At 50.6% G+C, this 25649-nt stretch overlaps 1 protein-coding gene across 3 annotated transcripts in view; it reads left to right on the top strand.

The window, feature by feature from the left end:
* Positions 1–25649, top strand: part of ABTB3 (ankyrin repeat and BTB domain containing 3) — a 261565-nt gene that overhangs the window by 213988 nt on the left and 21928 nt on the right. For 2 of the 3 annotated variants that reach the window (XM_054574574.1, XM_054574576.1), the window contains 7 exons: positions 9973–10138; positions 12150–12239; positions 14136–14237; positions 16185–16278; positions 16394–16529; positions 17211–17431; positions 18961–19139. In XM_054574574.1, the coding sequence (XP_054430549.1) occupies positions 9973–10138; positions 12150–12239; positions 14136–14237; positions 16185–16278; positions 16394–16529; positions 17211–17431; positions 18961–19139 (988 nt within the window). The remainder of the gene's footprint in view (positions 1–9972; positions 10139–12149; positions 12240–14135; positions 14238–16184; positions 16279–16393; positions 16530–17210; positions 17432–18960; positions 19140–25649) is intronic. The other variant, XM_054574575.1, reaches the window with a different exon arrangement.

Genomic DNA, 25649 nt, shown 5'->3' with positions numbered 1-25649 from the left:
AATTCAGGCCCATGATGAGCCATTTCACGATTCATTTCTGAAGGCACCATTTTATTGTCACGCTTACAGAATCCTGAGATGGCAACTGCTTGATATACAAGAGAGGATGCAAAAACATTGTATTACCCTCCACCAGGGTTTCTCAACCTCTGCATTTGTGACATCAGGGCTGGATAATTCTTGGGGGAGGGGGCTGTCCTGTGCATTGCAGGATGTTTAGCGGCGTCCCTCACCCCTACCTGCTAGACGCCAGTTGCATCTCCCTCGCTGTGACAACCAAAAGTGTCTCCAGGCATTGACAAATGTCCCCTGGGTAACAAAATCACCCCTGGTTGAGAATCACTGTCCTGTGCAAACCTGAAGGTATCCAGAGAGAGAGACTTGCTAAATGACTTCAGAAGAAGACATAGATTCTGCTCCGAAATAACACCTGTGACCCCTCGGCTTAGTTAATCCTTGTCAGGCTTCCAGGTGCCTGATCTTCAGAAGGTCAGGAGTTGAGCCGCGTGCTTTCTTTCAGCACTAACGTGCTGGGATTCTGCAAGCCAGAAGCTGTTAGGTGGCCCCTGTCTCTAGAATACGACTTGAAGGAAAGCAGAATACGGAGGCGAGGATTTGAAGCGAGGGGCACAGCGTGCAGGCAGGCAGGAAAGCGGGAGGCGAAGGTGCCTGCGGAATGATAAGCAGGCCTTGGTGGCTGGAATGTAAGAAAGAAGAAACAGTTGGGAGAGGGGAAATTGTTCAGAGGGGCACTTGCAAGAAGGCCTTCAATTTGGAGGCTGTGTTTGGGAATTCATATTTGGTTGGCACCCAGCCCGGTACCTGGCACCTAGTACTTACCCAGGCAGCAGCTGAATAGACTCTGTGCCATCAAGGAGGCCCTTGGCAGCGCAGAGAGGCAGTGGAGCGGGGTGGGAAGAGCAGGGCTCCAGCAACACCCTGCCTGGTTCAGATCTCAGCTCTGCTGCTCGCAGGCTCTAGGACCCGGGGCGAGCTTCGTACCCTCTCTGTGCTGCCATTTCCTCTTCTGAAAGATAAAGATCACTCTTCTATGGTCAAGTGAGGATAAGAGAAGATCATATTTGTAAATGAGTGTGTGTGTGTGCATGCGCGCTCAGTCAGATATGTATAGGTTGTTTATATGTGTGTTTGTGTATATGTAAAATCAGAATAGTTCCTGGCACACAATAAATGCTATTCTATGTTTTGCTATTATTATTATTAAACGAATAAAATATTTTGAGTAGAGAAGCACTCAGTGTTCCTTGCACACTGTGGGACATACAATAGGTGATCCAAATGGCTGCTTTTCCCAATTTCCTAATTTCGGGGGAAGGTAATCTCTAGCTGGCCAGCCATGTGCTCAGCCAAAACTCTGCGAAGGCAGGCGGCTCTGCGTTACTGTGAGGAGGGCGGGGAGAATGGACGCTGGGGCGCAGTGAGCACCCATTGCCACACATTTCTTTCCCAGGTGATCCTTTTGGTCATGGTAATAAGTGTCCTTTATGAAATAAGAGCAAAAACACAAAAGCTAGTGTTGCGATGGAACAAGGGAGAAAGGCTGTTGCATAGGAAAGAATGGTACATGAGCACCAGAAAGCATGTGACTGATAAACTGAGAATGTCTGTGCTTGATTAGCCAGCACCCCCATTTTATAGATAAGGGAGCTGAGGCTGTCCCTGGAAATGTGAACTTATCCAAGGTCACACAGCCAATGGGAGGTACAGCCACGACATAAAACCACTGGCCCTGCTCCTACCTTACCAGTTGCTTTCAGAGCTGTTCTCCAGGCCCCTGTTCTGTCCGTTTCCTCCCTCCTGGCAAGGTCTGGGCGTGGCCTCCGAATCTTCCCCAACACCGTGCTCCAACCAGTCATACCAAAGGATCAGACTCTGCCCAAGATGAGCCCTGCTTTCCATTCCTGGTTTAGGGGTTGCTTTGCAGCCAGCACAATGTTCCCCCGAGTCCCTGAAGAGGTAGCGGGGGTGTAGGCTGCCTGTAATGTGTCTCCTGCCTTTCAGATGGCTCATGTAGGTCCCCGTCTTCTAGAAATTCAGTCTATGTCCATATCACACAGCTCACGTTCTCTAGGTCCGCACCGTCTTCAAAGACTGCCTCCGGCATAGCAAGAAAAGATTCATATTCTCATCACTCCTCACTGAATCCTTACCACATAGGTACTGCTGTCCCCTTTTAGAGATGAGCAAGTGGAAGCCTAGAGAGACCTGGGGTGACTTACCCAGGGTTATACTGCAAGGGAATATGCTGCGTTGGCTTATGCTTCATCACTGGTGGGTTTTCCTGCCACCCTTCAGTGAGTTTCTGAGTATCCAGATAAATGAAACCAGCACCGTTGCCTGCTCCTGGATATCATAAATCTCGCTGGTGTGCCCACAGGGAGATATGGGAGGCTGGCAACTTGATCCTTAATTACTGTTTTGAGTTAGTGTTGTGCTCTCATTTTTCTCCCCTGGGCATCTGCATTTTCAATTTCACAGTCACCTACAAAGCCAAACAATTTGCTTAACATCCTTCCCCATGACTGTCCAGGAGGGCGAGGCCCATGTCGGACTCCCTTGCTGCTGGACTCCGGCACCTAACCCGGGCCTGGCCTGGAGCTGGCGCTCCCGCGTGGGGGCGGGAGTGAATGGGCCATGGCACTACCCTTTGCCTCTGAGCTTCTTCGGGGCAGAAACCTCCTCCCGTTGGCCTCTCTGTGTCCCCAGTGTGTGGCACGTAGCAGACATTTGATAACGTTGGGTTCTGTGGAATTGGGCTGGGACAGCGTGGGAACACACACAAGCCCAAGGCTTCCTTAAGCCTGGACTTTGAGAGGAGACACCTCTGGGTTGAAGGAGAAGGAGCCCAGTGACTTTAGGGCAAGATACTTAATCCCTCTGGGGGCTGTTTCCTCATCTGTGAAGTAGGGGTGCTGGAACCTGCCGTTTGGGGTTCCTACGAAGGTTTAAGGAAGGTGGGAGCCTGGGCTCAGGTGTCAGCCCGTCAGGATTGAATGCCAGTGCCACCAGCTGTGCGCTGTGTGACCTTGGGCAAGTGACATAACCTCCATGCCTCAGGTTTTTCACCTGTGAAATGAAGAGAACGGGGCCCAGCGCATGGGGTTCTTTTGAGGACGAGGTGGAATCTCACATGGGGGATGCCTGGCGCGTGGGAAGCTATTGATAAGTATCAGGCATTATTATTATCATTGAGCTATAGTGTGTTAGGGACCCTGTAAATACTCCCATGTCTCTAATTATTGCTAACATCTTCATTCTGTTCCAAGGCAACTAATCTGCCCACTCGCCTTGGAAAAACCAAATCATGGGCCGCGAGGGCCCAGGCAGCAGAGTCGAGCTGCGTCCCCAGTTCATAGTCGTCCTTGCGACCGCCGAGGACGTCAGCCCATGTCCTGCGGCAGCTCCGGCGTCTTCCTTGTGAGGGGGGCCCCTACACAGCCCCCCGGCCGACCCCAGGCGGCCGACTCTGAGAGGGGCCTCAGAAACTGCCCCATCCCCGGTTGCCAGCCTACCGGCGAGACTCGGATGAACAAGAGCAGAAACGCGTGGAAAGGGAAGTGAGGAGCCACGGGAGCAACAGCGGAACTGTCACAAGGCCCAGCGAGTGACCGCAGCAAGGGCTGGGCTCGGGGTCCGGGTTCCAGAACTGCTTAGGGGCAAGAAAGACCTGCTGGGGACCAGCAGTTTGCGTGGTTGGAGGATGGGGGGGCGGGAGGGACTTCCAGATGGCCTGATTAAATCCCTGAGAAGAAGACCTACAATTAGAAAATAATGGCATAGTAATAAGTATGCATTTCATGTATTGGGTAACTATCATCACTTTCTGTGCTGAGTGGTTCAGATGGAGGATCTGCCTTAATCCTCTCACAGCCACAGACAGTCAGTACGACTGTTGTCAACCACGTTTTGGGAGACACACAGAAGCCTGGAGAGCTGACGTTACCTTCCCGAGGCAGCAAGTACGACGCCGGACGGGATGCGAACTCTGGTCCTGGGGCTCGGCTCTCTGTGCTGCGGGCTGCCCAGGCCCTGGTGCCGGGCGTGCACGCCCGAGCCCCGCTGGCCTTGCCAGCAGGATGGGAACGGCCACCGTGACAACAGCCCCTCAAGGAGAGGGTGCGGCCACGTGCTGGAAATTGGGCCTCCCTGCAGTGTCTGGCACCGGATGGGCCCGCAAAGAAAGGGTAGCTTTTTTAGCAGTGATGAGGACGGTCGTGGTGTGGAAACTGTTTAGGCCTTTTGGGGCACAGATCCAGAGCCATGCGTGAGGAATCCCTTTGAAGCCCAGAAATGGCCAGCACATCACTGAGAACCCGGCTGTGCAGGGTAGTTAATGGGACAGATTCAGAGCCAGGCCGCCTTGGTTCAAATCCCGACTCCCATTCAGTAGCTGTGAGACAAAAGGCAAGTTCATTAACCCCTCTGTGCTCCATTCTCCTTATCTGTACAAGAGGTTAAGAATAATAATGCCTTCCTCATAGGGTTATCATGAGAATTAAACAAGTTAATATTTGTAAAAAGCTTATAAAATGCCTGGTACACGGTGAGTGCTAAGTGTTTGTTAAATCAGTAAAACATGTAACATTAATGTTGCTATTTCACACGTGAGAAAAACAAGTGAGATAAGGAACCCGTGCAGCGTTTCCCAGGGCGCGGGGGCGGAGCCCAGGGGTGAACCCAGGCCCTCTCTCGCCCAGAGTCAGGTGGCGTCAGGGCTCGGGGAGCCTGGGGGCTGCCGGTATCCAGCGCCGGGGGAGTCAGCATTGGTCCGGCGGGTGGAGGAGGAAAGAGGGGCTGGAAGCCTGGCTGGGCAGACCCTCCAGACCCTCAGAGGCTCTGCCCTTTCTTGCTTGTTGGACTGTTCCAGAAACTGCCTTCATCAAGCGTGACTCCCATTCGCCCCCCCGCACCGTCCCCAGGCTCTGTCATCACGCAGCGTGCTTGCAGAACCCTCTGAGGACCAGGGACTCCCCACGGGAAAAGAACTGCCTTTATCCCGGTGGAATGTGTTAGACACATTCGTGTCGAATTGGAGATCTTAAGAAGCATTTTTACCGCAATGTTCTTTTTTTTTTTTTTTTATTGTTTTTTCCTATTGATTTTAGAGAGAGGAGAGGGGAGGGAGAAAGAGAGAAACATTGATGTGAGAGAGAAACATCGATCGGTCGGTTGGTTGCCTCTTGTACACGCCCCAACTGGGGACTGACCCCCACAGCCTAGGCATGTGCCCTGACCAGGACTCAAACTGATGACATTTCACTTTGCAGGACAGTGCCCAACCAACTGAGCCACACTGACCAGGGCACTATAATGTTCTTTAGTCTCTGTGTCTCCGTATTTGCTTCTCACAAATAGAGTATATCCTCTCCAAACAGTTTGCGCCCAGCTTTGTAATTTATAATCGCTATGATATGGGATCTCTGACATTTGAGAGCTGTGTACTAAGCTCTGCATTCTTCTAAGCCCTGCACATGGATTATCTCATTTAATCTGCACCCACGATCGTAGTAGGAAGGTTTTATGACTAAACTCATTTTACAGATGAGAGAACTGGACAACAAAGAGGTTAAGTCACTGGCCCCAAGATCACAAAGCTGCTAAGTAGCAGAGCTGGGAACCAGAGATCCCGCTCATGACTTCTGTGCTCGCTTTTAAAATTAACAAATGAATAAAATGCTCCTGAAGCCCCACCCGCTTGCCTTCATCACTCGAGGTGCGTCGGGGTACATCGAGAGATCAGCAGAGTGCACCAGCTCCCGCCGCCGCTCCAGCTCCTCCCCCAGGGGGAAAACAGGAGGCGACTTGTCCCTCGCTGCACTCAGGCCTGCGGGCCTCCTGGAAAACATCTTTCTGAAGTGACGTGTCTGAACTGATGGAAGCTTTTGAGCCAGTCCCTGGGGTCTGGGCCCTTGAGAAATCAAAGAAATTGACCACCTCAGGAGCTGACCTCTTACTTAAATTGGTCCTTTTTTTATGGCATCTCTGAGAGCCACTCGAAGGGAAAAACAGCGAGTTGATCGCCTTCCAGTGAAGCCCCAGGTAGCTGGCTTAATAGATTTCTGCATAAGTAAGTCCTGCACTTCGGAGGACACGCGCATTTGTCCGGGCCGCGGGGGACCTGTTGGTCCTCAGTGGCAGATCCTTCAGAGACTTTCCAGAACTAGTAAATGGAGCTCTGAGTCATGTTTACAGGAATGCTGGAGGAATTAAGATTTTGCAGAGTTCAATTTTCTAACAAACCCGGTTAGACACAAAGCCATGTTTTATGGAAAATGTTTCTTACCTGCTTATCTGTTTGCCTCCCTTGGCTGGTAAAATCCAGCAACGAGGACCATTACTTACTTTGTATGAGCGAGAGGTTCTTAATAAAGAGATGTTTTCTGGGGCTTCAAGAATGAATAGGGGGTGGGGTGCATGGTTCGCCTGTCAGTTACTGCTGTGTGCGTCCGGCGCAGAGACAGGCACGGGAAGAGGCTCAGGGAGGGAAGGGTGAGACTGGCCTGGAGGCAGGCGTGAAGGAGAGGAGCATCCCCCCTTCACATGCCCTGGCCAGAGAAGCCCTCCTCTGGGCGTGGCAGTCAAGCTCATACTGGCCAGCCCTGCAAAGTGCTAGGGGAAGGGCGTTCCAAGGAGAAGGAACCGCAGGAGCAAAGTCCACAAGGCAGGAAAGATCTTGGCCTGTTGAAGGGACAGAAGAGGGGAGTTGCTGGTGCAGAGTGGAGGAGGAGGGGAAGGGCCGGAGGGCAGGGCGGGACTCCGCAGGCCGCGGTCTGCTGTCCTTGCAGAGGAAGGCAGTGAGAGGTTTTGCGGAAGGGCAGCGCGTGGTCCTGTTTGTATTCTAATCTGCCTCTTCCCTTGCGTGAGAGACGGGTTTGGAAGGCGGGAAGAGCGACCGCAGGAAGCCCCGTGAGGAGGCCGCTGCGGCGACCTGGGCAGGAGATGCTGGTGTTTGGAACCAGGGTGTGACCGGGGAAGGGGAGAGTAGTGCACGGGTTTGGAATGGGGGATTCGGGGGCAACATCAACAGCTGATGGAATGGGTATGGGTGTGGGAGAAAGTCCTGGCCTGAGCGTCTTGGGGCAGGGGGCACTGGTGCCACTTATGGAGATGGGCTGGCTGGGGGACAAGTTTGGAGAGCGCGAGGTGGACGTGTTAGTAAGAAGTTCCATTTTGGACCTACTAAATTTGAGGGTCTGGAAGGCATCAAAGACGTGTGCTCGCGTCAGGCAGCTGCCTATGGGGGCACACCCACCCACGGAGAAGTGCCTGGTCCCCCTGGGAGGGGTCAGTTCAGCCCGGTGAACCCCTGACCCACTGCTTTCCTGCTCTGTGCGGTGGGAAATTTCCCCATCTCCCGAATGGGGCTCCTACTTGCTCCTAAGCTTGTTGTAAACATCGTATGAATTAATACATGGAAAGAGCTTCGATTTCCATAGTAGGTATTCAATAAATGTCATCTTCCTGTAACAACAATTTTTATCATCATCATCTTAGCTACAGTGATTTTCTTGCCATTTGTCTCTTTCTAATTAAAATCAAGGACCTCTGTCGCTGGTAAACACTTCTCCTGATGTCCTTGGAATTATCTGTTCAGCAGTCGGGGAGCTCAGTGAACCGGGGGTCAGTCGGGTCTGTGTCTCCCTCCTCCCAGCCCCCTTGCATGGTGCCCCCACACAGTAGGCACTTGGTAACATTTATCCAGTCACGTGGCATTCAGCCTGACTCCAGAAAAGAAATGCTTAATTGAGAAAATCAACCAAGCATTGAAGATAGCAGACAGGAAAGAGGATATTGCAAACTCAGGAACAACAACAGTTCACAGCATCTTTGCTCCCAGGAAGGAGGCTCTTGATTTCACAGCCCCATTCTGTGCCCCAGAAGCTCTAACCTTGGATGCTGATGCCCAGAGTCCCTCCGCCCTCCCCCACCACTTGGGCAGCTCTCAGGCTTCCCTGGAGAGCTTAAAAACAGCACTGGGGCCATCTTTAATCTCAGAGTCCAGGGTCCTGGTCAACGAGGGGCTCCTACGTACCTCTCCTAGTTCTTCCCTGGGCTCTCACACACATAGGCCCTGGGAGGCTGACTTGACACACAGTTCCTGAAGCATGTGTGCAGATGAGACCCCCATCAATGCCAAGCTCTTGGCTGTCTGATGGTATCTTTACTGCATCAGCTCCCCCTCGTGGCCAGAAGCAAACACCTAGCGTCTCCTACTGACAGCCTGACATATCCTACCTACTACGGGGTTCCTATTTCAGGACAGCCTTCAGCCAAGGCTCCCTTACCATGTCAGCAGAGATGAGTGATATATCAGGAACCCAGTGAAGGGTCAAGTGTATGCACATTCCTCCCACTCTCTGAGGCTCTTCGTGGTTCACCCCTCAGGAGCTCTCCCCAGATCTCAGCCTTAGGGCCGAGCAATAGCCTTAGTACGATAAACCTTCTGGAACAGCCCCTATCATTTCCTCCAAGGATATCATTTCCTCCTCCACCTATCCTTCCTTAGTGAATCCTTCCTTATGCCACCAAGTGGTTAATCAGAGGCAGGAATGGAACCAGGGATGCTGAACTCCTGGCCCCCCTTCCTCAGTTTCCACTCTCTGAATTAGCAGGAGGAGGAACAGAAAGGGGCCTGGGACAGCACGGATGCCGCTGGAGCAAGCACGCGCCCCACTGGCCTCGGGGCCATGATCTGAGCAGTGGGCACCTGCAAGCGCATTAGATGGGACCTGTGACCTCTGCTCCATCCCAGCAGCCACAGGCTTCACTCAGCCCTTTGTCACTTCTCTTTATCACTCGTGGCTTCTCCGCCCTTCAGCTAGTCCGTGTAGTGCTAACAGGGGTCCCACCTCTAGGGGTGGCTCCCCCAAACCCATCCTCCATCTCTCCCAGAGTTGACCATCCAACCACCCCAGCCTCCTGCCTGCTTCAAAACCTTCAGTGCCATTTAAGGATTAAGTCTGGAGCCTTAAAATGGAGCCAGTGCCGCTGTAACCCTGCCCCACTCTCAGCCCTAGCACTCGGCCTGCGAGTTCAGGCTCCAGAAACGCGGACACCTTCATCGTTACCCTCCCTCCACCTGCCAGGCCTCAGCTCCGTGCGTTTGCTCACACCAGTCCTGTTCAGCGTTCTTCTGCCCTCTCTCCTCCTATCGTCTCTGTATTTAACACGCAGCTCAGGGGTCACCTCCCCCAGGAAGCCTTGCTCTATCCCCCAGGCTCTCTTTGGTGCATGTCTCTGATCCCTCGGTCACTGCATTTACCACATAGGGTTATAGCGGGCAGGGACAAGGACACGTTTAGCTTTGTGTCTTCAGCCCCTAGGGCAGAGCTGGTCACAAACAGGTGCTCAATAAATGCCTGGAGATTTGATTAAGTGATTGATGAGTTCCCTGTGAAACGGAAATACTGTCCCATACAAGCAGGGTTTGCATCACCTCTGGAATCCGTTGGTTTTTCTCTCCACGCTTCCCTAGCCTCTCACTGTGATGGGGGACAGGGTGACACAGTGCATACCCAGGTCAGCTCTCCAGACTCCCATCTTCGCATCCCAGTGCCGCTGCTTGCTGGCTGTGTGGCCTCCAGCAAGTGCTTTATCTGCATCTGTTTCTCCATGGTTACAAGACGGGTAATGATAGTACTTACCTCTTGCGGTTGTGTGGGATTAAACAAATTAATTCACATAAAGAGTTTAGCAGAGTGTCTAGCCCCTAGTAAACATTCATTGAATATTAGCCAGTATTATATTTTGCTTAGTACGATGTGGGAACACAGAGATCAAGATAGATCCACAGCAGTTATAAAGGACAAAGGATCAAGACATCCACATTTTAACAGCAGCCTAGGAACAGGCAATGGACATAAAAAGCAACGTTTCTTGGTGCTACCTAACTCTTGTGGCCTTGCAGGACAGTCCCTGAGAAAGCTGCTGACCCCACTCTCCCTTCCTTAGGGCTGACGACTGCTTTTTCGCTTCTCGGAAGCTGGACGCAGTGGCCATTGAAGCCAAGTTTAAGCAGGACCTGGGTTTCCGGATGCTGAACTGTGGGCGGACGGACCTGGTGAAGCAGGCAGTGTCTCTCCTGGGGCCTGATGGGATCAACACCATGAGCGAACAGGTACAGGGTCCCCTGAGTGTCTGAACACGCAACCCCACCTTCACCGCCGGCACAGCCCCATGGCTAGATGGAAACAGCAGGCACTGGATGGAAGCGCCCCCTACTGATGACTTAGGGTGGTATTTTTTTTCAGTTTTAGTTTTTAAAAATACCCTTGTTCATCTTTATAAAAGTTGCACGTGATCGTTGCAGCTGAAATGGAAAATAGGGGAAAATAGGCATATTCTAGAAAGTAAATAATGCCATCACCCGGATAACTATCATATTTATATTTAGTATACGTCCTTCAAGATCTTTTTCCAGCGTGGTTAAAATTAGTTCTCTGCCCGCCTGTTACTGCTTCACAGAGCAAGTCAAGGCAGATTTTCACCAAACTTTCAGAGTATGTTTAAGAAATGCGAAAGGTTTTCTGGGAGACCCTAGGAGGAACCTCAGAGATAAGCAGCTGTCCCCCAAGCCCCCGACACTGAGGAACAGTGAAAGGCTGGCGCATCTGCCAAGCAGGGAGACGCCTTCAATGTGAGACCCAGATGGGAAGGTCACAAGGGACAGGTGGAGCCGCTCCTCACGTGGGCAGTTCATGCAGCCGGTTCCAGGGAAGGGGTAACAGCTAATAATTTTCTTGAGCAACACCCAGGAGCACACACACACAACTTATATTATCTTTTGAAAAAAATAGGAATGCCTTATATCTTGTTAATATTTTATATAAAGGTAATTTGTAATATCGTTAAATATTTTTAATCCATTTTAATGACTACTTAAAATGGTCTTATTATTCATTCAGTTGACCACACTTTAGTTGCTGGATATTTTAGGTTTTTTTATAATTACTTATATCAATAATGCTGAGCTAACTCAACTTACACAAATCTTTGTACAAATCCCTAATTATTTCATTAGGGAAATTCTTAAGAGTGGAACAGTGGCACAAACTCATCAACCTTTCTTAAGGCTTTTGATCTCAAATTACTTTTTCAGAGACCGTTTTCTATACACACCCTCCAACTAAATATGTGTTCCCTATTAATCTTTTACTTATTGCCTGTTTTTCATTGGAGCTTTACGTTCTTTTTCACTTAGAAGAGTTCTTTCCATATTAGGCACATAATCCTTTATTATAATGTGACAAAAATGTCTCAATTTATTGCCTACCTTTTAATTTTGTTTATGTTTTCAATTTTATGTCCTCAAGGAAGTAATGATTTTCCTTTGTGATGTCTTTTATGACGTTTATACCTAAGTGTCTTTTGCGGTTTTAATTTTGTCTCTATATCTCTAATCACACTAGAAATGATTTTGGTAGATGGTGCGAGATAAGGCTCTTCTTACTTGAATATTTCCCCCAATAGCTGCCTTCATAACACTGTTTATTGAAAAATCCATCCCTACCGTCTGTTGGTTGTGGTACTTTGTTTGTACTAAGCAGGAGTCGTGGGCAGATATGGAATGTTTGAAAGCCATTCCTCACTCTCTTGCCTTTGGCTTATAAATGATAATGTCAAACCAGATGTCATTGATGGGGGCACTATGCTCAGAGGCGTCCAATTTCCCTCGACACCGACCAGCATCTTGTACAGAGTGAAGATGACACTTGTCATACTGAGAAAGAGAAAATGTCAAGGGAGCGGTGTTGGTCAATTAGATAGCGTAGGTCGATGTTGGAGAATCCAGAAAGTTCCTAAGAGCTGTAAGTTGAAATCAGCCATTTGCTTCAACAAAGACTCTTAGGTCTGTTGCACCCTAAGACAGACAGACAAAAATCCTCCAACTTAAGCACGAGTAAATGCAAAAAAAGCAACTTATGGTCCCCTCTGGCCTCCACGTTGGTTTTTGAAATATGGAGGGCTGCAACCTTATGAGTCACAGGGCTGCTTTTTTCTTTTTCAATGCTGGATTTTGCGTGCAAACATAGCCTCCTAAACGAAAGTAAGATTTTCCGTTTGTTATCATCAAGTGACACAGCCACCTGGTAAACCTTCTCCGTTCTCTGGTTTCTAACTCACCGCAGGGCATGACCCCCCTGATGTACGCCTGCGTCCGTGGGGACGAGGCGATGGTTCAGATGCTGCTGGATGCCGGAGCTGACCTGAATGTGGAGGTGAGGGTACAGAGGGCTGCAGGGCTCCTTGGCCTGGCAGTCCCCAGGGGAAGGCGAGCAAAGAGAGGGGGGCTTTTTCTCCCGAGAGCCGCTGCTGACGGCAGGGCGCTCAGTCCAGCGAATCAGTCAGACCAGCTGATGGACTTCCTCCATGCTGAGGCCCCAGCCCCACCAGAGGAGCTGCGAGCATGTCTGTTTCCCTTAAAAACAACCAACACAACACCAGCTTTGCATTGGCTCAGTTGTACGGAGTCTCTGATTCTTTCTGCTAAGCCACTCCTGGGATCAGAGTGGAGAGAGCTCTCCTGAGCCATCAGCCATTCTCCCTCTGCACAGTGCAAAACTGGACCCTGTCCCCAGAGCTGAGGCCTAGCTCCCCCTCCCCCACCGAATCCTGATTGGCTCACCTGGTTGGCTGAGTTGAAGCCACAGGTCTTAAAGCTAATGGCAAAGCTTCCTTGAGGCAGTGTGCTGTAGCAGAAGGCACACCCCCACAGGCTTTAGAATTTGACACTGGGGTTCAAATTCTGAAACTACCCGCATCTTGGAGACTTGCTTTTGTGCTTGGGCAAATGGGTTAACCTTTTTGAGCCTTGATGTTCCCATCTGCAAAATGAGAGAACAATCACACCCATTTCAGGGAGTTGGTGGAAGACCTAGCATAAGTTTGAGACTCAGGTAATGTTGGTTTCCTCCCCTGCCAAGGGTTTTAATAGGTGAAATCACACTGTTTGACCACATTCTAGGCTGTGTTAGGACCCACTCTCTCAGGCAGCCTGGGAGATGGGAAGATTGGCATGCTACAGTCCTATCTCAGCAACCCTGGAAAACCTTTTCAGTTCAAAATTAGGTGCTCTTGTAGTTTTAGTACTGTGGGTTGCGGGGGAGCTTTTTTGTTTGTTCGTGAGTTTTATATTCATCTGAGGAAAGCAGGCAATAGACGTAGTTTGGGATCCATAACCATGTTTGATTATACAAGTTTCAGGGATCAGGGATTATCCCCCGGTTATGAATCCCTAAGTACCATACAGACTCTACAAGGGCTCCTCAGCTTTGGGTCCTGGTGGGGTTCTCAGACCCTTTTTAGCCCACCCCATGGCTCCCTGCTCAAGGCTTCCCCTGGCAGGCGATGAGCGAGCTCAACTGCTCCGAATGAAAGAGGCTTCGCGGTGATGTGGCCCCAAGAATGTCCGGGAGAAAAACCATGTGTGGGTCCAGCCCCGCAGGACCCCACCCTCCAGCTGTCCAGCTGCCTCCCTCATGGCCAGGGGTGTTCTGAGGCCCCCGTAGCAAAAGACCCATATCAGACCGCTTATTCGTGCTGTTCCCACGGAAGTTTTTTGTGCCCAGTTTCCAGAAACATGAGGGTCTTTGACAACCGGGAAGCCAGCAGAAGAGTGAAATGAGGACAGTGTGGGTGAGCTGCGACCAGATGGGGACATCCCCCCGTCAGATGGGTGGTGGTCTTCCCTGGCTCAAAAGCTTGAAGCAGACCTCCCTTGCCTGGGGTTTGCTGCCACCAAAAATGTCCCATAAAGCTGTGGGTGTAATGGCAGCGGCATCTCACACGGTCTGACATCCTAGAGTTCTCAGAACCTCCGACTTTCCTTAAGCGGAGAGAGGAGACAGGCGGGTGAGCTGGCTCGTTGTAGCCGCCATGGCCGCTGCTCCAAGGGCACAAAGAGGTGGTCAGGAGTCATCCATTGAATTGTTTTCAGATGAGAAGCACAGGCATTCTTATTCTTCACTACCCCACATCATCAGCATTTCCCAAGGCACCTTCCAGGTTGTCCTTTGCACACCTTTAGACCACGTGCCCAGCCACAGATAGGCCAGCTTTGCTAGTCTAAGTATTGTGAAGGTCACGTTTTGAAAATAACTTCAATTTGTTTATAGGTTGTCAGTACTCCTCATAAATATCCATCCGTCCACCCCGAGACCCGCCATTGGACGGCTCTGACTTTTGCTGTGTTGCATGGACATATTCCTGTAGTTCAGGTATTAATGTATTTCCCTATCCACATCTGACCTTTAATTTTACCTCTTCCATTATGCAAATCTGTACCTCTCCCAGCATGCATATTTGCTAAGACATTCATATTGGTTAATTACAATTAAATATAGCACATTCACATCATATGAATGAAACTATTATATGTAATGACCTCTATGGCCTGGCTTTTTAACCAATATGAAATCATCACATACCCGCATGCAGCCTCACACATAGAGTGGTCAACCTGTGAAGTTGTCCCCAGTTGCTCGGGGGTGGGGCCTGAGCTATGGTTTTGTGGATTGGTCCATTTTCTATATCATAACATGAACATAAAACGTGGCTGGTGTGAGACCTTAGAACCTCCCCTTAGGTGTGACCCCGGTGTTTGTGTGGAGTCTGGTGGTTTCCAACCAGTGCAGTGAAGCATTCAAGTCACCAAGGCAACAGTTCCAAAAGACACTTGCTTGGATTCCACGTCTTGAGAATCAGAGCCAGGGGATCTAGAACAGGGCCTTCACATGTGTCTTCTGAAACAGCTCCTGAAGCATGGAGAGACGTCCTCATCCGAGGTCCTTTGGGCATATAAATGTGTATTGCGTGCACCTTTTCTGGCTGTTGTAGAGTTGGTGTTCAGTGACGAGCCATCCAGTGCATTCTAGATCTTGAACATGGTCTTTCCTTCATCAGAAAAGAGATTAGCATCCGGGTATCCAGGTCTGTGACCACACTAGACCCCATAGTGAGCGCTGAGCTTCAGGAACATCGTTCTTTTACATGGTCCAAACCTCGGAGAATTAATGCAGAGCAGGGAATAGTGTAAGAGGGACTGCTAGGTAAGGCTGGAATTCCGCAGGAATCCTTTGTTTTTTCCTGGGTCGTGGGAATCCTGAAGGCAGATCCAAAGTCAGGTTTCAGGAGGTTGAGTGTGTGATGTATCACACTGAGACCTGGCTTCTGCCTGTACAACATCATGCCCAGTCTACTCCTAATGAAGGAATCTAAGGAAGAGGGGGGAGGTGCCTGGCAGACACAGATGCCATCCGTTAACACTCAGTGGCATCCTCGGCCTTTAAATCAGGAATAGGAGCCGTGGGCGGCCAAGCAGAGCCAAACAGAAGCCAGGCCCCGACTCCACTGCAGGTGAAGGTTCAGGTGCAGGTGCAGGAGCCATGAAATGCCAAGTAGGCAGCGCCCCCTGGCGGTGCCCTCAGGGAGCCCCATGGGTGATAGACAAAGCAGATTCCCCCCACCCATCACAGTTCACATCAGCAACGGCACAGCCACCGTGAGAGAGATATGGCATGGACAGAATCTCGATTTTTAAGAAGCCCAGATATCTTAGGGAATGCATGGAATTGAGTTCCGTGGAGCAAAACTCACAGAAGCTCATTCTGCCACTTATTCATTGATCCCACTGGCCAGAAACTTAGCATTTACTGACCTGTCCTCAGAGCTATCCAGGGCATTCTAGAAGGGGTTCTTGCCCTGGTTGGCCCATGTGGTCTCCAGAGTCCTTCAGAACTGTTGGTTCTGTGGTTCTAAGAGAGCACTTGAATGCTCTCCGACCCGAAGAGGGAGGCTTCTGCCCCTCTGGGTCTATCTCAGTGCTTCCAGAAATGTTAATGTACATGTAAGTCACCTGGAGACCTTGCGAAAATAGACTCTCATTCAGGGGCTTTGGGGTGGGCCTGAGAGCCAGTGTTTCCAACAAGCCCCCAGGTGATGCCGCTACTGGTCCGTGGACCACACTTTGAGTAGCCTCAGGTTCTAGAAGATACAAGGAGCTCCTAGTTCATCCTCGAGGTACAGCTGCCCTCCCCCTGTGCACATGGCCACTGACCCAGAGGGGAACCAGGAACACTGGCAGTGCGCTGCGTCCCACCAGCTTTTCTGACGCCTCCTCACCACGCGTGTCCTTTAAACGTGTCCACGGCCATCTTCCTCCACAGCTCCTCCTGGACGCTGGGGCCAAGGTGGAGGGCTCCGTGGAGCACGGCGAGGAGAACTACTCAGAAACGCCGCTGCAGCTGGCAGCCGCCGTAGGTAAGGGTCGCCGATTACCGCCCTGGCCGAGGGTGCCCACCGCCCTGGCCTTTGATGTGTCTGTGACTATGTCTTTGCTTCATTCCCTTATAAAACCCCTTCTCTGGGCTTGCAGGCAATTTTGAGCTGGTTAGTTTGCTGTTGGAGCGTGGTGCGGACCCCCTGATAGGAACCATGTACAGGAATGGAATTTCTACAACCCCCCAGGGTGATATGAATTCTTTCAGCCAGGCCGCAGCCCACGGACACAGGTAGGCTAGGACGGGCCAGAGCCACAAGGTCCCAAGGGGTGCTTGTTAAAAATGCAGATTCCCAGGCCTGCCCCAGACCCGCTGCCTCCCTGGGTGTGGGGCTCAGAGGCAGTGCAGGCCCCAACCCAGCCACCCTGGCCCTCGCTGCCGGCCGTCTGCTAAGAGCCAGCTTCATGCCGCACATGTCTGCTCAGACCGGCTTGTTCTGTCCTTTCCCAACCAGCTTTCCCCGCACAGAGACTTCACGCTTGGCCCATGTGGGTCAGACTACATGCCCTCCCAGAAGTGAAGTGAGAAGAATCCACTTCAAAACTAATAAATCGCATCGTGTTTACTTCCCGTCCGCCATTCCTTCAGGATAACGTACCCCATTGGGTTTTATTACACATCACCCCAAGTGAGGCAGATTCACTGTGGGGGAGTGCAGAGTTCTAGAGCCTTCTAGATTTCTGAGGAACACATTTAGCTCCCAGTTGTCCTTGAAGAAACCCAGCCGGCCCTGCCCCACTAGCTCCTCCCTCCCCAGGACGAAGCACCCATGGTCAAGACTCCGACACCACCACCCCAGCGTTGGTCCCGTCATGTTCCCTTGTCCCAAGCGAGTGGTCCCCCGCCCCGTCCCCACCCTGGCAAAGCCCTTCCATCTCTGAGTGTCTTCCTATCTGGGTTTATGATTGACAGGAATGTGTTCCGCAAACTGCTCGCTCAGCCAGAGAAGGAGAAGAGTGATATCCTGTCCCTGGAGGAGATTCTGGCCGAGGGGACTGACCTGGCGGAGACAGCCCCGCCCCCCCTGTGCGCCAGCCGCAACAGCAAGGCCAGACTGAGAGCCCTGAGGGAAGCCATGTATCACAGCGCTGAGCATGGCTACGTGGATGTCACAATTGACATCAGGAGCATAGGTCAGTCGGGGCACCCTCCGCCGCTGGGCATGACACCACTGCCCGGCTCTAGGTCACACACACACACACACACACACACACACTCACACACACTCTACATGGGCCCAGGGAACCTCCCGTTTGCTGGTGGGAGCTCTTCCTTGCTGAGATACCCACCCTGTCCCCATTGACCGCAGCACCCTGCCAGCCCCAAACCACCCCCCGCCCCCTCAGGACATCTTTCCATGATTCCCAAACTCTGGGCCCTGGGAAGTGAGGGATTTGAATCACCTGGGAGCTTGTCTGAATACACATTGCCAGGCCCTACACCCAGAAGCTCTGCTGTTGAGGGTCTGGATGGATAAAGGCTGGAAATCTTTATATTTAACAATCATCCCAGGTGGTTCCCAGTGGTTGGGAACTGCTCAGAGCACCCAGATCCATGAAGCTGCGGCCGGGCAGCGGCTAGGGAGAGGACCTGCCTTCCTTACCAGGCTCCACCCACTGAGCTTCAGGGGGCACAGCCACCCTCCAGAAAAGTTTGGGGCGGCTCTTCCCTGAGTGAGCTCCCCCATGTACCTGGGGAATAGGCTGGCCCGGCCCTCCCCGGTCTAGTGGCGTTAGCCCGCACAGGACAGCAGGAGTCAGCATGGGCCTTAAACACAGGGTATGGCAGGTCAAGGTAGATGGAGGGCCCACGGCGGGACCCCCCTGACACTGTTCTGGAAACAGGCCTCTCGGGGAGTGGCTGTTCAGCAGGTGGGACATTTACGCTGTGGCCCTGAAAGCCTATTTAGCACGGGGATGCGGCCCGCAACTCTGCAAGGTCAGCTTGTTTCACCCAGTAGTGATGCGCTGGCGTTCTCTGGTCTGCCTCCCCACGAGAGGGGAGCGCCGCTGACCACCTGCAGTCCGCTGCTGGAGAGTTTGCTATTACAGGAGGAAGACCTGATGAAGTGCTTGCAGGTGGGAATGTTTTGCACAGGGGAACAGCAGTAATATCTTCCATGTCTTCTTATGCAGATGTCAATATCCATCTTAGCAAGTCGTAGGTGGTGAAGCTCCCTGGTGAGTTTCACCAGCGCTCAGCTGTCAGCTCTGGTCTGGGCACGGATGTGGTACCCAATCCTGGGCAAGACTCTGCCCCTCCCTGAGCTTCTCCCACCCCAGAAAGTAGAGAGGATGGAGACAAATGAAGTCAGCCCTGAGAAGTATATGATCAGCCTAAGGCATGTGCATAATAATTCCAATATTCTATACCATGATTATAGGTTGTAAAATACAGCCCCTAATAATATGAGTAGCATGAAGAAATGGACACCATACTTAAGGGAATTGAATTATGATCTTTAATTTCAACTTCTGCAAGTCTTTTGGTGGGTAAAAAACCAACACTGGCTCTATTCATTGAAAGTCTGTCTCTTGGTCTCATCATTTGGTAATGTCCTGGGAAGAGGCCGAGTTTTAGATAAAAACATGCCTTCTGTTTTTCTGTTTTGGTTGTTCTCTGCCTTGCCCTTCCTGCTCCCCTCCCCTACCCCCACCCCCAGGTGTCCCGTGGACCCTGCACACGTGGCTGGAGTCTTTGCGGATCGCCTTCCAGCAGCACCGCAGGCCTCTCATCCAGTGCCTGTTGAAGGAGTTCAAGACCATTCAGGAGGAAGAGTACACGGAGGAGCTCATTACCCAAGGCCTGCCCCTGATGTTCGAGATCTTGAAAGCTAGCAAGGTACGGGGGCGTTAACGCCGTTGGGCCATCGGCAGAGAGCTAGGCTGGAGGTGCCCTGTCTCACGGGTCCCTTAGCCTGATCCTAATGAGATCCATTTCTGCACATGGGCAAAGGAATGAGATATCTTCTAACCCCGGGAATTTGCACAGAAGCTGGTGAGGTAATACCAACACAGGCACCCCTCTCTGAGGCATCAGAGGCGGTTTATGAAACAACATTAAATTCGGTGGCACAGGCTCTGAGAGGTGCGAAACGGTCAGGGAAGGCGTCAGGGGCTGCTGAGACCAGAGCAGGCCTGAGGGACAGCTAGGAATCCGGCCGGGAGAGGGGCACAGGCGCAGCGCCCTAGGCGAGTCGGGTGCAGGTTCCTGGAAACCAGGCACTGGGGGCGGCTTTTCCGGTTCAGAGGATCCAGGGAGCCCAGCGCCGACGCCTTGAGACTCACCCCTTCCCTGTGGGCCCCCTAATTCCTGCTGACACCTGCAATCACAGCAGCTGGGAAATCGTGCGGCCCCTCCAAAAACCAGTCCAGCCCTTGGGCGATGGTGGGATCAGTTCTTAAAGATCTCTGTGGGGTCACTTGTTTGATGATACCGTGGAGACACTCAGTACCCACCGGTGGGCCGTGTGTGTGTGTGCGCGCGCGCGCACGCAGAACTTTGAGGATGGACGGCTGTGGGGTGCCCATCCCCCCCGCCAGTGATTGGGTGGAGAGCCCAGGTCAGGAGGAGGGGCAACAAATGCCCCACTGTGGCTATGGAGGTGCGAGAGGGGTCCAGTCTGCCTGAGAGGCTTTGAGGAGTCCGGGCACCAACCATCACACACCCCAAGGCTTCTCGGGGGGCCACAGGGGGGACTGGGTCGCACCGTGGTTAGGGGCACGGGCTCTGCAGCCAAACTGCAGGGGTTCACGCCTGGCTCTGCCATTCTCTTGCCTTGTGACCCAGTCAAACGATAGAACTTCTCTCTGCCTCCGTTTCCGCAGCTGAAAATGGGGGCAATGGTTGTATGAACCTCTTAGGCTGGTTGTGAAGGTAAAAGGAGTCAATGGCCATTCAAGTGTCCCTGCCACCGTGTGAGTGCTTTCTAATCCCTGTCATAACGATGGCCTCACCAGGCGATGTGGCAGCTTCATTATTTCTCGGGGGTGTTCCCTTAAAACCATCCCCTCAGCAGCCCGGGTACCAGGGAGCCCGTGAACACCACGTGTGGCCCGCGGAAGGCCGGCCCGTCTCCGCAGGGTAACGTTGGATTATCCCAGCTTCCCTGCTGCGGAGCCTTGATCAGCCTCATCACAACAGCAGCCCAGTGTTTCCCAAGCTCACTTGACCTCAGAACCCTTTTTATAATGAACTGTCTTGAGACAAAAAGGAGGATTTTCTTTTTAAGGTAAAATATGTAATTTCTGTTTCCCAACTGCCTGGCACTCTTCTAATTAGGCACCTTATAGGGATTAACTCACTTACTTCTCACAAGCAAGCTGTGAGGGAAATACTGTTGTTATCCCCCACTTAACAAATGGGGAAACCGAGGCACAGAGAGGGTGACTAACTCACCCAAGGTCACACAGTTGGTAAGTAGCAGTCTGGCTGCCGCACCAGCCTCTTACCCCTTTGTTCCAGAGCAGGCTTTGGGGGACTCTGGGGCCCCTCATAGATAGCATGCCCACGAGGCTGCCCACGAGGCTGCCCACGAGGGGGAAGAGGGGCGCATGGGGCTGCCTTTGCCGGGCGTGGATGGCCCCACCGCGGAGCCACAGGCCTGCCTGCTTCCTGTGCCTGGAGCACCTGGCCTGGGGTGCAGAGCAAGGCCAGGAGGCCTTCTCATTAGCGCCCCTTCTTTGGCGCAGCGTCTCAGGGCCCCCCACGGGCTGGCTTTATGCTTGATGGCAGCCCCACTGAGAGCCCAAATGGGAGCAGGTGTGCCGGCCTCCGGTAATGAGCCCCAGCAATTCTATTTAGAGTGAAACCTGCTGGAAGCTTTTCAAAATCAAATGCTCCCTGCCCCTTACCCCCCAACTTGAAAATAAATAAAAAGGCTTTCACCTGAAATTACCTAAGAAATCACCTTGGTGGAAAACATTCTTGGTTCTGTTCCCAGGGTCTGGAGTTCTAAGTGGTTTTGGGGTTGTTGGGTTTTGTTGTTTGTTTTTTGTTGTTTTTTTTTTAATTTCTTCAGGCTGTATTGGGAATTCTAGAAATTACTGAAGCATCCTGTGTTTTAAGTAAGCCTCATCTAAAGGTTACTTAACAAACCCATAGTTTGAAGGTTGACATCCGTACAGAAAAGTACCCAGATTATAACTATAGAGTTAAATGAACTTTCACAAAGGAAACCTACCTGTGTGATGAGCACCCAGACCAAGAAACAGAGCATTGCTAGCACCCCACCAGGCCCCTCCTGCCCAGCCCAGCCTCTACCCTCCAAGAGCAGCCAACGGCTCTGACAGCAGCAGCTGGGGGTGGGGAGGAAAGGAAGGGCCTTTGCCGGGATGTGCGGGCCAGGGCCAGCTCCCTGGCAAGGAGCTGCAGCCCAGGGGGACTGCAGGCATGGAGCAGGGGCTGCTTCTTGCAAGCAGGGACAGTCTGTAAGGATGGCACATTCGAGAGTCCCGTTTGCTCTTATATGGGGCGGGGTAGGGTTCAATGGCAACCCCTACTGGTGAAATGTGGTATAACACATCACGTATACCAGGCATGGGGGGGTGGGGGAAGAGGTAATAAATTTCCCTCCTGTTGTGTGAAGTCAGGCATTAACCAAGCCTGAGTGATATTCCTGTGATCAGATCCTGTGGGCTTATTTTGCTTTGCTTCTTCCAGGTTCTTGAGGTGGCAGCCTAGATGATTGATTTGAAACTTTTCCTTTTTTTCTTCTATATGCATTTGATACTACACATTTTCTTCTTAGCACTAGTCTAGCTGTGTCCCATAGTTTTTTATATGTTTTATTTCCCTTGAAACTTGCTTTTCGGCTTATGGGTTATTTAAAAGTGTGTTATTTAGTTTCGAAGTGTTTGGGGATTTTTCTGTTCTTTCTGTTATTGATTTCTAGTTTCACTCCATTGTGGTCTGAGAATACATTCTATATTATATAAGTCTTTCTAAATATTTGAGATTTGTCATACATCCCAGAATATGGCCTACCCCGGTAGAGATTCCATGGGCACTTGAAAAGATGTGCTTTCTGTTGTTGAGCGGAGTGTTCTGTAATTTTTGATAACATCCTTTTGGCTGATGATTACACCCAGGTCTTCTATATCCTATAGATGTTCCGTCCAGTTAGTCTATCAGTGGAAAGGGGTGTTAAAGTCTCCAGCTGTAATTGCTGGATTGGTCTATTTCCCCTCCTTAGTTCCATCCGTTTTTGATTCACTTATTTGGCAGCTCTGATGTTTGGTCCATGCGCATTTAGGACTGCAGTGTCTTCTTGGTGGATTAACCCTTTTGGCATGTGATTCCCACTCTGCTTCTGCTAATTTTCTTTGCTCTGAAGTCTCTTTAATCTAATATTAATATAGCCTCTTCTGCTTTCCTTTGGTTAATGTTTGTATGATATTTTCCCATCCTTTTATTTTCAACTTGCCTCTATCACTATATTCGAAGTTTCTTGTAAACGGCATGTAGTTAGGCTTTTTAATCCACTCTGCCAATTTCTGTCTTTTAATGGGAATTTATAGACCATTTATATTTCATTTAATTATTGATACTGTAGGGATTAAGTCTACCATCTTAGTTTTTGTTTTCTATGTGGTCTCTGTCTTTTTGTTTCTTTTCTTTTTCTCGCCTTCCTGTGGACCACTTGAATGTTTCCTTTTAATTCCATTTTTATTTGTCTGTACGGTTTTGCAGTATATCTCACTGTGTAGCTTTTTCAGTGGTTGCTTGATGTGTTACATTATATATACATAATACCAAAGAAAAATATACATTATACCAAATGACGTATAGAAACCTTACCTCTCTGAGTCCCTGTCGCCTCCCCGATTTATGACATAACCATCTTTAAATATGTCATCTACATAGAGTTAGAGCCTCATCATTGCTATAGTTTTTACATGAACCACCAAACATAATTAGGAAAATCAAGGGGGCAAAAAAGCCTTTTATATTTGTCTGTACTTTTGCTTACCGTGTTCCCGCTTCCTGATGTTCCAAGGTTCCCTCGGTCATCCTTTCCTTTCTGTCCAGAGAACTTCCTTCAGCCTAGGGTAGTTCTGGTGACAAAAATCTCTTAGTTTTCCTTCCTCCAAGAATGCCTGACTTCCCTTCCATTCCCAAAGGATATTTTCACTGGTTATTATTTACCCACTTATTTCTCTCTAAGCCATCTTACCGTCCCCTAAATGTATTTAGAAAGGAAACGTTCTATTACTAGCAAAAATAGAAAGCCCTCATCAATCGCCATGAATAGAAATACATATCAGAATAAATGGGTGATGATTTAAAAGCACTTTGTGTGTTCAGTTTCATCTTGTCCACAAGTCCAAGCGCATTAACAGACTTGGAGCTGAGTGCTGACCTCATGGGAATCCTCTAGGGCCATACAGCCTTCGCACCTTTACCTTTTCCAAGGGCGCTCAGCAGAGGGGGCTCATTGCTGACCGGTGGGGCCAGCATTCCCACACTGGGGGAGGGGTGGTGTTCATCCGGACAGACGTTAAGACGAAGGACTCACTGCCAGAGACCCTGGAAAATAACAGTAATTCCACATTCTCTTGACTCTGAGATCAGGCTCTCCTCATCTTTTTTTAATTTCTCAACTCGAAATGTGTCTTAAACATGGATGTGTATATTTATTATGGTGAGGTGGGTTTTTTTTTTTCCTCTTCCTAAAAGCTACCATTAATTCTACGATATTTTAGAATCTAGAAAAATAGGAAGTAGTTTGAATTATGGGAAATTGGTATTCTGGGAGTTCCAAAATGGTCCAATATTGGCACCTTCCTTTGGTTCAACCTAATAGCATATTGGGATGCGTTATCCTTTTAATCCTCACTGCAGCCTCACCAAGCAGCCAGTTTTAATCCACTTTGGAAGAGGCCACCGAGGCCCAGAGAAGCTGAGCGACTTTCTTAAGGTCACAGAGCTCGCTGGCGAGGAGCCGGGGCCAGAACCCAGCTCCGGCGGGTCCTGTTGCCCATGTTTCTACCACTGCACAGAATCCCCGCCTGAGCTACCTGTATATGACCTTTGGGACCCTCCTAGCACAGCTTTCCAAAGAAAAGATGTGTTTTGGTATCTTTTTAGAACAGCAATGAGCGGTCAGAGGAGGAGAGGAAAGATGTTAGCCCCCAAATCCACAGACTCCATCTTAGGAAAGTCTCCTGGTAACCGTGGCAGTAAGGCTTTTGCTTCATTCCCCTTAAGTTCTGTGTAGCTGCACAGTTCTGACTCCTGAGAACCCCATCCCCTGTGTACACCCAAGAGGAACCTGAACAGCAGGTACCCAGCAGTATCTCTAATCTTAAGGGCTTGTGTTACTACGCTGGGCCCACCCAGATAATCCAGGATGGTCTCCCTGTCTTTAAGGTCAACTAATCAGTAGCTTTATTCCTGCTGAGTCCCCTCTGCCCTATAGGATAACATGTTCACAGGTAGGATGTCTCAGGATACAGCCCGCCCCCCCCTCCGCACCGGGATCAGGGCAGGCACTCTAATAGGGGCTATAATTCTGGTTCTCGAACATTCGTGTGCACGGGCGCCACATGCAGAGCAGAGCATGTAACTCTGAATCCCGATTCGTTGGCCTGGGGTGAGAGCCTGCATCTCTGCCATCTCCCTGGCGATCCTGCTGCTGCTGCTGGTCGTGGAGCACCTTTGAGTGGCAGGGCTTTAGACCAGATGAAATGAATTTCCAGCTGCCAGCCCAGCTCGCACCCGAGGCAGAATTTCAGTTCATGAAACCTGGTGGTTCTCAAGCCTCAGAGAGCATCAGAATCACCAGAAAACTTGTCAAAGTACAGACTGCTGCCCCCCACCCCCAGCTTTCCTGGATCAGAAGGTACAGGGCCTGAGGACGGACATTTCTAACAGGCTCCCAAGTGGCGCTGAAGGTGCTGGTGTGGGGACCACGCTCTTGAGAGCTTTGCTTGAAACCCAGAGGGAGGCAATCGCTTTGTGAGTGTTAGGTGAAGGCGGTTTAACATCCTTGTTTACAAGGCCTCGTCTTTAAAGGCAGCGTCTCTTTTTGTGTTCAATATGATTGCGTCCCCTTAGGCACCTCTGCGGCTCTGTCAGAAGTGACAAGGTGCCTTTAGGGATCTCATCCACTTTAATCAAAGGTCTGAATTTTCTTTTCATGTGCCGAGCTGTACCCTTCTGCTCTGGGAGCACCAAGAAGTAGATTCATGAATAGCTGGAACCGCTGACATCATGAGTGATCTCAAAAATGATATTTGTTTTTATTACAAAAAGCAACAGTTGTTTGTTGCAGAAAATATGGCTAAAAAGAAAACACCATAATCCCACCCAAAGGCAGCTACTCTTATTCTCCCTGACCTTTCTCTATAA

Source organism: Pteronotus mesoamericanus, unplaced genomic scaffold, assembly GCF_021234165.1.
Source record: "Pteronotus mesoamericanus isolate MK-2021 breed Mesoamerican mustached bat unplaced genomic scaffold, CSHL_Meso_final contig_263, whole genome shotgun sequence".
Classification (NCBI taxonomy): domain Eukaryota; kingdom Metazoa; phylum Chordata; class Mammalia; order Chiroptera; family Mormoopidae; genus Pteronotus; species Pteronotus mesoamericanus.
The sequence above is the reverse complement of the archived record's forward strand: the minus strand, read 5'-3'. Positions and strand labels throughout refer to the sequence as shown.